Here is an 18,764-nt window from a genome sequence, read left to right as displayed (position 1 = left end):
GAACACGCTCCATTTCAAATCATATCCAGCATGTTTCAAGGCTATTTTAATATGTGACTTGTACAGTTAGTATGTAATAAAATATCTCTTTGCTCCTTCTAAGAGGCAACGCATTAGTTACTGTCTGTAAAGTGCTCCAAGGTTCCTGAAGGAAATCTAGTACAGCATGAGGATATTGCATGGCATTTTCTTTAATACTAAAAATTACAAATTAATAGGAAGCCTAGATTCCAGAGCTTTTAAAAAATCCTGTAAAAACAGGTTTTTACCAAAAAACCCTGCGTATTTTAAATAAGTTACACACTGCAAAGACAAACTTCAGATGCATGCATACATAGTAATAGAAGACATTTATTCTCAAAATCTGAGAATCATCAAGAGTGCATACACTACCACTCATACATAGATCTATACACAGTTATCTTTTCCATCCTGAATAAATCCATTGCTCACATCGCCAAAGGTATTTTTTGAAAATTACACAACAGACCTATATAACCATGATATTGACTTAGAAATGATGAGAAACAACCATAAATATTTACTCAGTTTTCTGTGCCTCCCAAGTGTCAAGCTTTAGGGCGCATTTTGTCTCATTTTCAGGATTTGCTGTGCAGTCACAAGCACTAGAAATGTACTACTACTAAAACAAAAGCTGTCTTTCCTACAAATTCATTTGGTTGTGTGAGCCAAAACTTTAAAAATACATCAAATATCCTGAAACTCCTCCAAAATCCTAAAAGCTGATAACAGGTTCTATAGGGTTTGGCTATGTATTTTCGTATCTTAACATATTCACAGAAACAGAACTTTGCAATGCATATCAACATGGACACCTGGTATAGAATTATATTCACACAGGGAGAATCCAGAATATTTCAAGCCTGGAAAACTTTCAAGGGAAGTTGAGGGAACGTAATTCAATCAAAGGAATTACAGGTGCAAAATCGATGTTACTGAACCTAAACACTTCCTGCTTCACTGTCTCCCTGCCCCTCTGTCACCTTGTCCAACCTTGCAAAAGTCACAGTGACCACTTCACTAGCCTTTTTTGTTTGGGACAGACATTTTGGGCCAATAAGCCTCACTCTCAAAAACTAAAGTCTTAGTGGTTTTTGTCTTTTTGTCTTCTTAACCTATCTAAAAAGATTACTGTGATTAATGGAAAACAGCTGCCTGGCTGGGGCAGATTATTATTCCAGAAGATTAATTAACTTTAACCCAGATTTCACGCCTTTCCATGTAATTTACGCAGGCAAATGACATGAGTTCTACGATGTCAGTGCACTTTGAGATACACTCATGGGCAAGGCATTGTTTATAGTTATCTCTTGTCTTGTCTGACATCGCACCATTGCCAGGATTGCCCTCCGAAACCTGGAAAGGACAAGAAAAGGAAAGCAGAAAGATCGTTAGCTGGAGAACCAAATACAAAGAAAAACTGGTAAGCTGGCCTTAAGTATACAAGAGTTTTCTATTTTAGTAAAACTTACCAAAAAATGGAATTCAAAATTTGGAATTCAAAATTTGGAATTCAAAAGGAGCCAAGTCTTTTTCACGTCCACATACAGGAATAACTCAGTTAAGTTCAGTGTTTCTTCTACAACAGGGGTCACAGCAGCTTTTGCGTATACCAGGACAGGGTATAGCCATGACAAAGATTACAGAATGGGGAAAAAATGACTCAGCAGGACAGATAAGTTCACCTAGACAGAGATCACAGGCTCTGCTTCTAGGTTGGCAGCAGAGAAAGGAAGGCTGTCTCTTTGCAAAACCCAGTTCTCAGTCAGAGGCACTGGCTTGGTGAGAGCATTTGATATGCTTGCTCAAAACAGAAGAACAGGCTTCGCTTATTTACTTTAATGAAAAGCATCAATCCATCCTAATCAGTCAGAACATGACACATCCCAAATCAACCAAGGAAATCTTCAGAACTTACATGTCACTAAGCCGCCACACATTTTGGCCACAGTCATTAAAACTAGTCATTAAAACTAGTCATTTAATGACTAGTCGTTTACTAGTCATTAAAACTGGTTGCTGATGCAACCCAAATTCCGTAATGAGTCCCTTTGAGAAACCACAAAGGGACTTTCAAAACTGTCCTACAAAAGCTTCATTAATGTGTTCTCAAAAATCTTTATCAATTCAGTGTGTTCTGATGATGATCAAAACGAATTTCTTTTAGACTTTCCTGTCCAAAAGGTCATCTTTGGTAAATCAAGTGGCTTACCCTTTGATCTCTTCACCAATCAGTTTGTCATATTTTACAGATGATCCTTCTACAGTTAGATGATTTGCTAAAATCATGAAGTAGACTGGTACTAAATCAGGAACACTTACTTTTTGTTTGCAACGACATAAATGCAGGGATTATAGAATGTGGAAGATTTTGCAAATAGAGGAGCTATGATGGCCATTGCAGGAGAAATTTTCTTTGGGTCTCCAAAGGAAGACCATAAACACACAATAGAATATGGAGACCATGCCACCAAGAACATTACAATCATTACAACAGACATCTGTAAAACAAGAGGAACAAACACATAACCAGTATTACCTGAAAATGAAGACCTCACAACCTAACCTCAAAAGCACATGCACTTATGTGAAAATAGAGCTATCCAGAACCAAATAACAACATGTAAACAAGCACACCTGACAAATTTTAACAGGTTATAATGAAATCTCACTTTGGGGATTTAATAGCACATCATGCTGCCATGTATTTTGGCATGCTGTTATTTCATTATTACAATCTTCCTTCACAGTCAGCACTACTGATTATGTTTAATCTGTCCATCAGAAATTTAAATGGCCAGAGAGGACTTCACACGTGAATTATGACCACCATAACAGGTCACTCTGGGATGCTTTTACAAACAACAAATATGAACAGAGAGAAAAATCTAAGCCAAAGGTTTAATAAGGCTGTTAATAGAAATGTTTCATAAGGCTTAACTAAGGTACAGTTAAATAAAAGAAAGTAAATGTTCTAGGACACAAAGGCTCAGTCCATACACTTAAGGAACCCAGAAGTGTCTGCTTGGTTTAATGAAGCATGATAGCCATGTTCAAGCATCATACTGAGGAGATATCTGAGCAGCCATGTCTTCTCTGCCTGCTTGTCAGAGAGAACAATCCGGGCATGTTGGGGCTCACACCCCAGAACACGCCACAGCTAGAACTGAACAGCAACAAACTGGGAGTAGCGGGAGGGTAGGAGAGGAATCAACCAGGACAGACTTTTCTGGCTTTTGTCAGGGACATGAATCAATAATGGAAACTGGAATGGAAATCTCATATTAATCAAGAGGACAAAACAAATCACTAGAAAACCAAACAAAACTGCAGGGCTCTTTGTATGTACAGGATTCCCTAGTGGTGTTTACCTATACCCTTATTCAGTCTTTCAGTGATGAACAAAATGAGAGTTCTACAGCATAACCAACAAACAAGCAGTGACTCTGTCCACAGAAGATTCCTATTTAAATACAAACTCAATACCTATTGATAATAATGTAAAGAAAGAACCTTTTTGTTTAGAAGTTTGTTTGGTGCATTGAAAGCTTAGAAGATGCTAATTTGTGAAAAAGCAAGCAGTCCAAATCTAAAGAAGGATACTGCTTAACTCCAAAGCTTCAATCATTTCCCCCCCCCCCCTTTTTTTTTTTTAAATATAACTCAGTGTCTTCAATTGCAGAACAGGAAAAATGCATTTTCTTCACAAATGTGAGTCTAAATTTATAACTGAATCCTCAGTTTCAAGCATTCTGAAAGTTCTTCAGAAGAGCAAAATGCTCAAATTATTATTTTTAGGTAGAAATACCATTTTTCAGAATTTAGCAATGAGAAAGTTTTCCAGGGAATGTTGAGTTTGCATTGATAAGTAATTCAAAAGCATAGGACTCTTCTGTCCAATTCTCTCTCACTTTTTTTTTACCATGCCCAACCATAAATCATATCTTTACACAAAATCAAAGGAGCTAGTGAACTTTCTCAAGGACTTTTATACATTAAAAGAATGTCAGCTTTCCAGGCAGGATATGTAATTTTATGCCATAACTCACATTTGCTACTGTTTACGTAAGAAAGAGATAAGCTCAACAGACTGAAAAGAACAAAGGATTGGAATCACACAGCTTGCGAGCTTGGAAATGCATTTTTATTTCTAGGTCACGAGTTCAAGTCAGAGTTGACCAATCCATTGCAGACCAGATACCACCTGTGAACCTAGCAGAAACCCTAAGGACTCTGCAGACACAAAGAGTAAAACTCCTCCTAGGACACCTCTGAGGCACATTTCTGTGGAATGACAGAGGGCAGAGGCAAGGAAAATTCACGTTGTACCCAGCCTTCAAAGTAGCTATTCACCTGGAAAGAGTATTAGGCCAAAAGTAAAGAAACTAGTGTTACAAGTCAAGACAAGAGTTTTCACCAAGGCTAAATTTCAATTAATATTTAGTATGAAAGCAAAAGGGGGAATGTAGGAAACAGAAATGCTTAAAAGGCTGCACTGTTCCTTTGCCCCCAAGACTTTAACACAAAAGAACATGCTTAAAACAAAACATGCTCTCATTTACCATACCTTTGTCACATCTACTTGGTCAGACCAATCTACGTTTATGCTCTCCAGGCAATTACTGCTGGCATATTGTTTCATTGTCCGGGAAACATTGTAATAACAGTAAAACATGACTGTTAAGGGTACAACAAAATTAACAGCAATTACACTCATTGTGTAGGAAACAAAGGACCTGGTAAGACAGAAAAACAAAACACAGTAACTTACAAACAAATAGCCATCCAGGAAAAGTCACTAAAGAATTTGATATTTTGATTTGATTATGAATTTTTAAAACAAGCTTTTAAAGAATTAGGAAAATTTTCTTTAGCTTTAATTTTTTAATTAGCAACTACAAATCTTGCCGTTTTCAAGCATGGCTCAATTTGAATGTTTTTTCTAGACTTGCTCTATATTATTTCCATTGTTTTAAAATTATCTTTATAAATTAGGCTTCATACTTCAGAAGGAAGAAGTTATGCTCATATAGTGGTGAATTAAATAATCTTAGCCTTCAATGAGACAGCAAATTTGAAAGAAAGAGGGAAGGGGAATCTTACACATCATTTTTCCTCCAATTTACTGTGCACGTTGCTCCAGTCGGATCCGGAGCGTAGCTAGCCCAGCCTACAGTAGGCATGGAAGCCCAAAAGACTGCATTTATCCAAGCAGCAAGAATTAGAGTGGCATAGCTACGGGTAGTCATTCTTCTTCCTGTGGCCAAGCACATACAATAACAAACTTGTCATCTTTTGCTTCTTTCCAGTGTTGAACTTGAACGACAAGTGGCTTCCAGCAAGCACATACCAGGTTCATAATGATCCTTTCAAGGGCCTACACTCCTGAGCACTGTAGCATACCTGTTTCACACTGCTGAATGACATCTCAAGCTTTCCAGCCTTAAACGCCACTTAAATACCATCATCCATTCCAACTCACAGCATACAGGCAACACCTGATCCCAACCCCATGCCAAAAAGCTTATTATGCAACAGTGCATTCAAGTACATCTTCGCATGATTGCAGGGGGAGGAATTACCTGTTACAATACAGCTGTAACAGAGAGGAGAGAAAAACATCCAGTACAGTGTTAACACAACACTAGATGCACACACCTGCTTGACAGAGGTCAAAACCTCCCACAGCTAGAGGCTTTTCATGTGTTTCTGTATATGGATGTATATGATTCCTCTAAAGACTGGAAACAGCCACAAAAGTACAACTTATAAACAGAGTAACAGCCTAATTGTGAAATTTTACCTTTCACAAGCAGTACCATTCATGCCAACTAGATAACTAACTTAACCAAGTACTGTAGGATCATGCCCTACATTCAAATTATGCCCAGGACTGTAATTACGGAGTCATTCATGAGAAAACAATACAGTAAGACTCTTATTTCATAGAAGCCCAACAGTGAATGATTTTTGACCATAAGTACAGTACCTATATCAGGCCTGCAGATTGTCAGATAACGGTCAACTGCAACAACAGTGAGCAAACCAATACTCGCCATCCCAAAAAAGATATTTAAGGCAGCATAGATCTGAAATTAAAACAAACAAACAAAAAAAACCCCTTTCTTCAAAGGTTTGTATTTTTCAAAGGTACAAGCACAAATTTGTGGACTGAATCAAAGGCACTATGATACATTACATTCAGCCAGTGTTCTCCCTTAAGCAAGGTACTGAAAGAACTAATGCAATGCAGGCGTTTTGGAGCTGGCTCATTTAAAATTAAACATTTCAAAAGCAACCTGCTTGTGTGCACATTATAAATCCTAAAGACAGTAGTCTAAAAAGCAAACAAACACCATGCTTCAATAAGTAAATTTTGACATTCAGAGATAAAGAGTTTGGAGGTTGGGGGGCTTCAATTCATGTTTTCAATACAGGTTAAAGAAACCTGAAGAGCATTTGATTCATCAAAAATGTTATGGTCTTAGCAAATGTGAGGCCCTGAAGTGTCACTCTTTCCTCTGTTTTATAACTACACTTATTTCACAGATATGGTACACTGATTTTCCCCATCAGCCCCCATTTTTACATGTGTCAGCTGTACTGCACAGAGTGACATATGCTGCAATCCCAACATGCTCTGAATGCATCTGCCCAGTCATCCCATGGGCAGCCTGACCAGGAAGGATGACTGGGAGGGCTGTGTTACCACTGGCACTCCAGAAATAGAGCGCCCTGTGCCAGACCACATGCCACCAGCGGTTATAATAGAACCACACAACGTTCAGCCATCTCACTTCACAGGATTCATTTGGTTTAGGTTGACATGAGATGTGCTTCAAGTGATCTTAACTCCTAAAGCATTGGTAGTGAGATTTCACATCAGCTTCAACCCACTACAAGTCAGTCTAGATCCAAGGATGTTAGAAGTGAGGTTTTCTGTCAAACAGTGACTGAATTTTGAGCTTGAAATAACTCTGTACTCAGGCAAGTGATGTCAGATTGTTATAAATGTCTATTATATAAAGGTCCAAAATGTATAGTGTTGCTAATATTTTCCTTGAGTCACATTTTCAGCATACTCCTTCACATTACTACTCATTTTCCTGGCCACTTATGCCCAACAGTCTTTTTTAAAAGTAGATTTAAATCACAGTACACAGCAAGCAAAGGGCACCACCTCTCTGCTACGGAAGTATATTTTTCAGTCAGGCTTTTTTTAAAAATAGATAGCTATTAAAACTAGGCTAAATCTTTAATGAGACTAATAGCCTTGCAGGCCTTCATTTTGGCTATCCTAATAGTCCCATCCAAAAGAACACGTATTTGCCAAGCAGAACTCATTAAGATCCATCAAGCTCATCATCATAACAGTAGCCACATCCAAAGCCTTTTAACTATCAAGTAAGTCATCAGATGTGCACATGCTACTACAAACTTCTTCATTTGGGGATGTAATTTCCTAAGCCTTCTTAAAGCTATTTTAAAATATCTCTAGTTGATAAATATAAGGTTACACGCTAAAGTTTTCAGATTATAAACATAAGTTTGGAATGAAATTCACACAAAATCTTATATCCAGAAATTGTTGACATTACAGAACATCAGCTTCAGGTCTAGAGTCAAATTTTGCATCTCCATCTTATCTTTTAAAAGGACTAATATCAGGTAGAGCTACTACGTATTTCTCAGTTTGCTTTTAAGCGCTCAAAACTTTCTCTCTGACTGAATCGCAATACCTGGCATCCTGTATATCCAAATTTCCAGCTTCCATGCAGGTCTGAGGCAGCAGACATGGGGTAACCAATGCCACTAACACCAATGTCAGTAAAAGCCAAGTTGATAATAATTGCGTTGGTTGCTGTCCGAAGCTCTTTGTACTTAACAAAGATGCCTAACACAACAATGTTACTGAAAATGCTTATCAATCCTGTAAAAACAGAAAAAGGGAAACTTTACAAAAGACACACACCAGCCAGTAATACACATGCAGAAGAAAATGCAGCCTATTGTAATATCTGAGTCCTAAACAAGTTTTATTTTCAGTCAAGGGCAGTTTTGCAAAGAGGACAGACACCTGAAAAGGAGAGAAAAACTTTTCTAATTAGGTAACTTGGATTCATTAATGGCCAAAAGTGGAGTGTTTTGCCGAACCTGGGATTTCCAATGCAATGACAACAGCATAGCAGAAATTCAAAAGCATTCCAGCCATTCAAAAGCACTCCAGCCACCAAGTACAGTGCTGTCTTCCGTGGCAAAAAAGAATGCAGGTTGGTGACTCGCAAAAAAAAGCGGGGCTTACGACGCATGTGATCTAGCAGAAGGCCCCTGCCACGACCCGAGATCTTCCTTTCTCAGTGGAGAGTTCCCACTGTGCATTCAGACAATAATCCTGGGCAAAAGGAATACAGAAACTTTGACTTCACTACCACTATCCTAGCCAGACTAACTCCCCTCTCCGCTCATGAGGTCCCAGTTCTTTGCAAGCATCACGGTTGGCTCAGGTTGCTGCAAATTGTATTTTCTAAGCCTTGTCAAGCAGCCTGGATGATCCACACAGCCTGCCACAGTGGCATGGCTGGCCTGCACCAGAGCTATTTCCTCCACCTGACAAGCTCTAGAGCTGTGTCATAGCCATGGTAAAAGTCCAGCTCTGCACTGAACTTGCTCCTGCCTCATTAACCTGTGTATTTTTAAACTTCTTTGGTCTGGCTTGACTCAAACTGTGTCTGAAGTCTATTATTAGGCAACACAAGAAATGGCCAGTAGACAAAGAGTTGTAATAAAGAAATATAGTGCTAAAGCTAAAATGTACATTCTCCTGTCTTCATGTCCAATCCCTCTGAAATTTGCTTTGGACTTAATGCTCTTTGAGGTGCCCAGGACACTCTTCAGGACCCTGTGCATCACCAAGCTTTTTCTGATCCTGGTGACCTATATTAAAACCTCCAGAATCTCCTTTTCTCCTGCTATTCCTCCTTCCTAGCCAAATCCTACTGCATGGCTCTTGGAGCAAGTCTACATGGCACTCCCACAAAATGGGGGGGGGGGGGGGTTGTTGTGGTTTTGTTCTCTTCAGACCCTAGCCTGTTGCAAAGATATCCAGGGAAAACTCCCATCCTCTAAACTTTTACTAACTCACTATTAAGACAAGGTATTAATAAACAGCTAATAAGGTTCAAAACTCCCCCTTGCACCTCAGCAAAGACTTCACAACCCTTATCAATAAAATGGAGAATTCCAACATGTGCAAGCGAACACTGCCATTAAAAAACCAAACTTGTAAATAATAACAGGAATTGGTAGGTTGTTCATAGATTCTCTAGTCTGGCACAGCTGTTACAGTATCACTGAACCAAATCCTAAACTTACAAACATTTGTATAGCCTGGGCACCTTAAATTACAAGTGCATAGTGGAATGTTATTTTGGCAAAAGTCTAACAACACATTATCCATGGAAATGCCCCTCAGAATTTTTCTTTTTTTTATTTAAAAAGTTTCACCTATGAATCAAAACACTATAGTTTTCACCAGCACAGATCCGAGTCAGAATTCTGTAAGGAGCTTGAATGAATGGCTGTCATACTGAATGTGGACTTCCAAAAGCAGACCCATCTTCTTTCACAGTCACTGCCCATCCTCCTCCAGTCCCCTGGTAATCCATCACCTTCACCAATGGGATTTCTGCTCCTCTACTGGCTCCACCAAAAACCTGACACACACAGCTTAGCTTTTGCTGACATGCCTCTGTGGAAAGGGCAATAAGGTTTTTAAGTATTATACAATGTTCTTCCATCTCTGTCACTGTCAATGCTGCAGCACAGAGTTAAAAATCTCTAACATCAGTTTATAGTCAGCATACAAACATGCTGCAGTTCAAACAATAACCTCAAATCACTAGGGTTAGAAAACCTGCGGGCAAGAATCAGTTGCAAGCACTTCTCTACAGTTGAATTTTGAAGACTTCAACTGGTATCGATATGGAAAGTCCTCTGGACTCCATCATTGGCAGTCCATGGGAACACAATCCATAGATTTATAAACACCAGCACACACCCCAGTGCATCAAACAGAGGCAGACATTTCTGGAGTCAAATATACATCAGAAGTACCATCTGAACCACTATGCTCAGCAAGAGCTACGTTAATACCATGACAAATATGAAAAAGGGCAGAAGGAAAGCCAGAGCAATCATAATAACATACATAAAAATATAACAAAGATGATACTTTGGATAATGGACACGGACAACATCAATTCTTCAGCTTTAAATGGAGTTTCTCCATTTCGATTATGTAAATTGGTATCTTTTATTGTACCTGAAAAGGATTTTCACTGCAACATTTTATTAATCAGTACCAATTTCCTACATTACAGAAACTCTCTTAACAGGTTCAGTAATTTTAAAATCAAATGAGGCAAAATTATAATTAATTCTTGGCTATCTCTCTTTTCATTCTCTTTTTAAAACCATCAAGCATGTCTGTTCTCAGGTGCAAGTCTCCTGCTTAGTACATAAAAATTACATTACAGATGATGTTGGAGGTGCATAGCCACATAGATGCCATCAGCTATCATATTCATATATTCACACATTTCAGGAATGACACTGTGGTGCTATGAGCCCCTAAAATGAACAGAAGCAGGGAGCTGGGGATCTCATCTGAAAACACCACCATAGTAAAAGCACTCGTAGTGCCAGTTCTGTCAGCTCTCCTGTTGACAGGTAGTATGTCGTCTCTTGGGAGAGAGGAAGCAAAATAGAATTACAAGTTTATAAAATAGTACAGGTTTCTTATGAGGCACGCTTTAACAGATATTACAGCTACCAAGAATGAAATCAGAAATACAACAGGACTGTAAACTCATATCCTCAGGGTGAAGGAAGGATCCTGCTAGACACACTTTTAGTGCTTCAGAGCCCAATCTTAAAATGACTGGGGGGGGGGGGGGGGAACCAAACCAAAACAGGGAAGAGAAAGTGGGAATTGCTAAGCCTATATTCATTAAAAATTTTAGCACCACTAAAACAAATTAATAATATAGCCAAAAAACCCCCCACATTCTGAGGAGCAAATGTAAGACAGAAGATGGATTCCATCTTGAACAAAGTGAGAAAAAACATGTAGATTCAAAAAATGCTCTCTTCCCTGTTTCTGAGAATCAGGTCAAGTAGAAGAATTTTTTCCAGGCAGCAGTTACACAGTGCCCATTAGAAGAGCAACAAAGCTGGTGAAGGGTCTAGAGCAGAAGTCTTATGAGGAACAGCAGAGGGAACTGGGATTGTTTAGCCTGGAGAAAAGGAGGTGGAGGGGAGACCTTATCGCTCTCTACAGCTACCTGAAAGGAGGTTGTAGAGAGGTGGGGGTCGGTCTCTTCTCGCAGGTAACAAGTGATAGGACAAGAGGAAATGGCCTCAAGTTGCGCCAGGGGAGGTTTAGACTGGGAAATTTTACTTCACTGTAAATTAGGAAATTTTACTTCACTGAAAGGGTTATCAAGCATTGGAACAGGCTGTCCAGGGAAGTGGTTGAGTCGCCATCCCTGGAAGTATTTAAAAGATTTGTAAATGTGGCACTTAGGGACATGGTTTAGTGGTGGACTTGGCAGTGTTAGGTTTACAGTTGGACTTCATGATCTTAAAAGTCTTTTCCAACCTAAATGATTCTATGATTTCTTAAAGGGCAGGGAGTGCAGACCAAGCCCAAGCCTTTCAGTAACCTGAAATCATCAGCTGGGACAAACTCATGTGATTCAGAAAAAGCACATGGATGCTGCCACTTGGCCTGTGAAACACCTTAGGGTTAGACAACTATTCCCATATTTCTTTAATTAAACCTTGCAGTTTTGTGAAGATGAAGATAAAAACCCCATGACCTGATCAAGAGCAGAAGAATTTCTTATTTTCCTTCTTCCCAGGGAAGCAATGAAAACTAAAGGTGGACCAAATGCAAATAGAAGCCCTAACAGAGTTAAGAAAGACACATGGGTAGGTAGCATCAAAACAGTGAAGGTTAGGTCCATGTATAACATGGAATTTACTTTTCCAGTTAGCGGTTTAAAATTATACCAGAGCATTTCACCATTATAAGCTGAAGGATGTCCATGAGGCAGCCTGAGTATCCCTGTTGTCATCGCTAAGAGTGCAATACTTAACAATTACTTCTCAGAAAACAAAGCAATTATTTGCAAAAGAGAGAAGCATTCAAACCTTTTAAAAAGCAGCATAATGATGAACACTGTACCTGTACTTCATTCTTATTCTTAGACATCTGCTTATTAACACAGCTTAAATTTTCCAGATGTGAGATTTGCTGTGGTAAGGCATTTGCAAAGCAATCAATCATACTTTCAAAGATGTTACAGACCTTACTGTCAAAAACATTCCTCATTAAGAAAGCAAAGTCCAAGCTCCAAGTGAAAGATCTACTAGACTCCCCCAGCTATAATAAGAAAAAAAAGGAATTAAAAAACCACAAAGTAATCCAACTTTTTTTTTTTTTAAAGACATTTAATTTCCATGCAAGATTAAGAAAGAAGAGCTGGGTTGATTCTGGCTAATCCCATTGATCACCTATGATAGCTTTGATCCCTAACACCAGGTGGTCAAACTATCTGAAAAGACCACCTTGTTATATACAATGTAATCAATTTTAATTAACTATAACAAGTATCATACATATTTGCAGCACCTAATAGATCCAGTTACCTGCAAATAGTGTGGTAGTACTGCAGAGTGTATCTAGCCTTCCAATACTTGACCATCATCCATCTCTACAGCTTCTTAACAAGTCTACTGATCTGTGTAGCTATTCTACCAATTTCTCTAAAAATCTGAAATAAATTATTGCCTTTGCATTCAAAAATACCCTCTTTACCAGAACAGCAATTTGATACTCCCCACTTCTAACAGGTATGCTAAATAAAATGTGACCATCAGCAATACTATTTCATATAAACTTAAACTACATTAATATTTTAAAAGCTAATTATAACATAGAAAATGTATGGTACAGCCTATGAAGAAAGTATTTATAAATTGATTTAATTTTCCATAATAAAGGTATAGAAGGTCTATTTTTAACCACAGCAGGTTGCAGGTTTTGGTCAGGTAGCACTCAATGCTTCAGAAAAACATTACTGAAGCAGTTGTGGTTATAACAATGAGAAAGGTTTCAAGGAAAAAAAAAAAAATAGTAATTCCATAATCATTCAAGTTTAGCCAAAGGCCATTGCAGTCACAGGGAACAAACACAATGTCAAGCCTTCCAGCGTGCTTTTTCTAACATGTGTCATCGCTGAAAAATACAGCTGCAACTGGAGTCTGCTCTTCTCTGATTAATGACCAGCTCCCTCCAAGTCACATTCCAACCCTTCCCCTTACATCCCCCTAACAGACACCCACTCACATGCTCAGACTCCACATATATTACTACAAACATGTGGCCCAGGAGAAATCTCAAGATAGCTTCGAGCGCATCACAGAAAAATGCAAGATGTGACAGCTATGCCATATTTTTATCTCTTTTGCAAGCTGGCAGAAATTAATTCTCACTATCTTCTATAATTACATATCAACAAAATATATTTTTTGAGACACAATGCTGCCTTCAAATATAGAGCAGAAAACTTAGATGTTTCTGCACACTTCATGCTTCTGCACACTTCAGTCAGCCTGCTGATTGCGAACTTCTCAGTAAACTATGGAGAAAAGCCATCAGACATTTGTATAATACAAAATGAAATACCATTGCTGTTGCTATACAAAATGAGCATTCAGATCTATAGTTCTATTTTAAAAAGTTACGCAACAATTTGCCAATGCCCATACCTGCTGTTATTAAGTAAGCTGCAACTATGTTGTGCTCAGTCTGTGTAAAGGCTGAATGAGCTTCATTGTCACTTTCTGAGGAATTGGATGAATCATTCCAATGCATTTTGGACAAAAGAGACTGTCGTCTATCCTCTGCAATAATTCATCAAGACGACGAAACACTATAAAACCTGTCAGGCAAATTCTTTCGTTATTCAACAGACTCACTGAACAATTAAAAAAAGGGGGGTAGAGAGGAGTTCCCCCCACCATTGACAGCCTCCAAGCACGATTTAATTGGACTAAAGTGCAAAGAAGTTTACACTCCCAATCTATGCAGGAGATTGTTAATCAAAACAAAGAGCAGCACAGAACTGAGTACATTTCCAACAGCATGCTTAAACTTCATTCTTACTGCTAAAGAGATTAGCTGTCACATGCCCCCAGACTTTTTTCCTTCAAACCTCTTGTGCAATGCTTTGGAAACCTCAACAAAAGTTGGCTCAGGTCAGTTGGTCATCAGCCTGGCTTGGAATTAATTCCCATCATCACAGCAAACACACAAAACCACAACACAACATAAAGACACAAATGTCAATTTCTTTAAAAAGCAGGATACACTTACTCTAAAGTCCATCCCTTCAAATCCTTAAAGACCTACTTCTTCAAGATTCTTAGTTTGATTTAAACTCTCAAGCCGACACAGACACAAGAACAAAGCCCAGTATTTTCTAAAATGAAGAATGACTTTCAGAAAATTCAATTGCTACATTTCTAAAATAGGCTGGTCTGCAGAAAATGGTTGTTGAATATGCCTCACAAGTCTGAACACCCTCCCTCTCCCAAACACACACACGTAAGCTTACTTTGGGCAAATTTTCCAAAGCATGTTACTGGGCAGAAAATTATTAGGCATTTTCCAAAGCCTTGAGCAGCAGCAGCTCATGTTTTCTTCTCTTCAATGATGAGGTAGCAGCATGCCAAAGTAAAGACCTTTTACAAAATTCTGCATCAATATTAGCTGCAATAAACCCTTGCCCAAAGAGCTTATATGCAGTACCAGTATAAGCAATCAAAGAAGGTGTTTCCCACCAGTTCCCCCACATAAGTTTTTGCCTCCAGTTTTGTACTCATACTGGTATAAAAGTGACAAGGATGAGCAACCAGTGGTTCTTCAGTTGTATGTGGTTCACAGGCAGCTCAAGCAGGCTCCCAGGCTAGGGCTGTGTCTTTGGAGCAGCAATAAGGGTGTAGTGACACAGGCAGTATTGAGGAATATAGCCATCCCATAGAAAGGAAGTATACCTGAAGAGCTCTCCCTTCTCTAACCCATGAAACACTCACAGAGCATTCCCTCCCACTCCTCAGCTTTCCAAAACAGACATCCTGCATCTTTCACCCATTTGAATCTAAAGGTAAGAAAATTTTCATATAAAACTTGTAAAGTCGCGACATTTAGTCACATTACTACAGACGACCCTATGTCACAGTTCTACCAGCAAACATTTTCTTCAATGCCACAGATGTACACTCACTCTTACAGTTCTCAGGGTACTTGTATTATTATGGTATTTTTCCTGTCAGGAGAGGATTAGGCAGGAACAGGGTGGGAGGGTTCTGAAAGGAAAGATGATCTGTTTGGCAATGAAGCCACTTCCCTAGTGCCCCATAGTCCTGCCTCGAAAGATAAAAGCATAGTGATAATTTGATATCTTTGCTTTCCTCCCCTGAAACTTTGGCAAGATTTTCAAAAGCATCTCAGATCTTGCAGCTTCCACAGAAGTCAGAGCATGCAATGCTCAATGTCTCAGAAAAGCAAAGCATTACTATTTTTATTCAGATAAGATTCCAGACTTACAGTAGCAGTTAATGAGACCATACAGATTTTATACGTACTTGTTGGTTAAAACGCAAGTTTCTAATACGTGCAGTCCATCCTATGTACCATCACATTGTCTCTGTCTCCTCTTCTCTTATTTGGTTAATTTTACAGCAACAAGAATTGAGAGAAAAAAGTCAAAATTAAAGGCACACATTACTTATCATTAACCTAAAAGTAATTTTTTTCTATAACACTGCAGTTCATAAAACAAAGCCAAAAAGTTAAAGCAAGGAATTAAATATTAAAGTATACAAATAATCCAGAAAGTTGGAACCACAGTTCCTAAGCCAGATAAAATATGGCTTACCACATTGCTTTTTAATACTGGCATAAGAAAAAAAAAAAAAAATCCAAAACCTCAGGCTGTTTTTACCCTCCAGTAACAGACGGTATTACTAGTGTCAGAGGGGCACTTTATAACCTGAAGTCATGCTTTTCCTTCCCACTTGTCCCAGATCAGTAGCAACAAAACGCAACTTCTATTTAAGCCCATTCTTCAGTTTGTAGGTATCTGTATAGATATGGGGCAATGTAAAACTCATTGCAGGGTTTAGAAAGTTGCTTTCAGTTATGTGTAAAGTATATTTCAATCCACAAGTGCTGAGAGTAGAGAAACTTACCGTTTGCATTAAAAAAATTAAAAATTTAAAAAACAAAACCAAAATAAAACTTCTCTCCTATTTTCAGTGGTAACCACACTAGAAAAAACAAAACAAAACCCTCCCACGTTTATTAAGTACATCACCACTAGAAGGCTCTATAAGGCAGACCTTCCCTTTAATCTTATTTTCACAAACAGATGCAAATGGTGCAAACCCAATGGAAAACAATTAATAAATTACTTCTTTTCCTCCCTCACGGCAACTTTTACTAGATTTAAACTGTTGATTAGAAAAGTTTGACTCCAAACTAAAGAGATTTTCAGCTGACTGAATAAAAAGCCCTGAAAAACGTGACTCCACAAAGCTTTTTACATGTCATACTTCAGGCAGTAGCTATGCTTTTTTTAGATGACAATGCTGTTTCTTGCCAAGACAATGCTTTGCAGAGCTGCAAATAACTTTGCACCGGTATGTATGTGACTATCCAGCATTGCTTCAGGCAAACGTCCATAACTTCATGTCAGTGCTAGAAAGAACCCTTTCTGTTCTACAACAGCCAGTGATGCAGACATACATTAAAATATCCCAATTATTTTCTGCATGTCAAAATTATCTGTCAAAGTAACATAGCAAATCTATGAACTATATTGAACCATCCTATCCCAGCAACTACAGAAAGCACAAGGAGAAAAAACATCCCTCCAAGAAGGAATGTAGAGGCACTAAAGCCACTCTCAATGGGTAACAGTTTAAGCTTTACAATACACCTCCATGTATTTATTACCCTCTGTTTAGCAAGGATTTAGATCCCACATAGAAAAAATATAAAACCAGAATTTTAGTGTGGCAAGGACAGAAGGCTCAGGGTCTTCTAAGTACCTTTAAGCAATCTGATCCTAGTGATTTCCCAGCTGTGATTTTCAAAATCAGCTGAAAGTCAGACCCTATGTATGGGTCAAATATTGCAGTGGCTAATACATTCACTTGCAACCACATTTTGAAAACGGGACTTGGTCGTTGAATGCGCTGTCTCTGCCAACAGTGAGCACATGCAGCCACTGTCAAGTGGGCAAGGAGACAGGTAGGTGATGCTACTACTGCTGTGTCCTGGGTGGGGTGCACTGAAGCCTACTTTCTTCCTGAGCTTCAGAGGAATACTGCAGGACAGCAACCCCCTTTGCACTGCTGGAGCAGGTGGCAGGTGAGTTCTTTAGGTGGCCCAGCCATTTGCCCCAAAGGCTGCCAGTAAGGAGAAATCCAGGGAACACCAGGCTTGTCATCGAGAGCCTACACTGCCACTAACACCTTCCCCCCACCCCCCTCGCTTCAGACTGCACTGTGAATTTTTTTCCCCAGACACTACAGCTACTTGAAGCTTCCCATTTTTGCCAACATACCTATTTCTGGCAGGGTACTGGTGAGCCCACCTTTCCTATTCTCTGCAGAAAAAGCCTAGGATATCTGTAAGCACATACATAAAACTCAAACACTTCACTTACTAGGATCAGGAGCACAGTGACAGAATCACAGATAGCATTTGAATAGACAGAGAGGAAGGTGTCACATAAAATTAGAGAACCTGTATTTTAGTTAATTGCAGCATTACACTGCAGATAAGACATGTTGTCTTAATTTTTTTCAGACACTGAATTTTGTGTTACAGTTAGCAGAACTGTATTACAGAAACACCTGTATATTACAGAAACATCTATATTACAGTCAGCAACTACTTGCATTAGGAGGGCAGGGTCATGCCATGGCATAGAGAAGACAAGGCAGAACAGTGACTGGATGGGCCTTGCCACAACCAAACATGACCCTTCCCCAGATTGGGAAGGAAAAAAAAAAAAAAAAAAAAAAGGCATCACCACATGGCAGACATGTCCAGGCACTCATATGGCAGCTCATTTCACACCCAATCACTACAGACGTACTTCCATCAGCATCTGAACATCCTACAACCTCCACAAAGATCTAAGATTATAAATTTTCTCTGAGTATTTGTGATAATCCCATACAAAATTGTTTGTATGCGTAGGGCATGCCATAATGCTCCTCATGCATTTCTCAACTGGGACTGCAATCTAGTTCCCTATAATCAAGAGGCCGATGTTCCCTCTAGAGCTGCAATAGATATTGTTCTTTAACCCCTCCGCACACATGTAAAAGTCTTTGCTTTGGCCCTGCAACGGCTTCAGGCTGACTCAATGCTCCATCTGCTGTGAGATTCAAAGCATATGCTTCTTGTCCTAGGCTGCAAGATGGTACTTCCTGCAATTGAAACATCAGCTGTCACATCATGCAATTCAAAGGTGATGGCAGTACAGTCTTCTGATATCCTGGGAAAAAGTGTGTCCCTAAAGCATGCATTGAGAATAGCAAAGCAGAGCATGAATTTGGGTGTAAGAGTGAGGACTGTGTTATGTTAGCCTTCCAAACCCAGA

General features: G+C 39.0%; 2 protein-coding genes across 3 annotated transcripts in view; both read right to left on the bottom strand.

Annotated features, from left to right (window-relative positions):
• GAR1 (GAR1 ribonucleoprotein) overlaps positions 1–18,764 on the bottom strand; it is a 48,064-nt gene that overhangs the window by 2,764 nt on the left and 26,536 nt on the right. The gene's annotated exons all lie outside the window — the stretch shown is intronic.
• RRH (retinal pigment epithelium-derived rhodopsin homolog) lies at positions 1,241–18,764 on the bottom strand. 2 transcript variants are annotated; one of them, XM_075500738.1, is made up of 8 exons: positions 13,855–18,764; positions 9,609–9,769; positions 7,761–7,951; positions 6,011–6,110; positions 5,125–5,278; positions 4,589–4,757; positions 2,344–2,522; positions 1,241–1,377 (listed from the first exon to the last, which is right to left on the bottom strand). In XM_075500738.1, exons 2-8 carry the CDS (start codon positions 9,658–9,660, stop codon positions 1,272–1,274), a joined length of 951 nt encoding a protein of 316 aa, XP_075356853.1. In that variant the 5' UTR covers positions 9,661–9,769; positions 13,855–18,764; the 3' UTR covers positions 1,241–1,271. The 2 variants fall into 2 exon arrangements, with proteins under 2 accessions (XP_075356853.1, XP_075356852.1); XM_075500737.1 differs by lacking the exon at positions 9,609–9,769 and having other exon boundaries at positions 13,855–14,027; positions 15,733–18,764.

Source organism: Mycteria americana, chromosome 4, assembly GCF_035582795.1.
Source record: "Mycteria americana isolate JAX WOST 10 ecotype Jacksonville Zoo and Gardens chromosome 4, USCA_MyAme_1.0, whole genome shotgun sequence".
Lineage (NCBI taxonomy): Eukaryota > Metazoa > Chordata > Aves > Ciconiiformes > Ciconiidae > Mycteria > Mycteria americana.
This window is presented reverse-complemented; position numbering and strand designations above follow the sequence as displayed.

What these genes read in the sequence shown, in the direction of transcription:
- RRH (XM_075500737.1), bottom strand. Translation starts at nt 13,960, where the DNA reads ATGCATTGGAATGATTCATCCAATTCCTCAGAAAGTGACAATGAAGCT. An exon ending in AGCTTACTTAATAACAGCAG is followed by an intron (nt 7,952 to 13,854) that starts GTATGGGCATTG and finishes CTGTTTTTACAG; the next exon opens with GATTGATAAGCATTTTCAGT. An exon ending in TTGGATATACAGGATGCCAG is followed by an intron (nt 6,111 to 7,760) that starts GTATTGCGATTC and finishes TTTTAATTTCAG; the next exon opens with ATCTATGCTGCCTTAAATAT.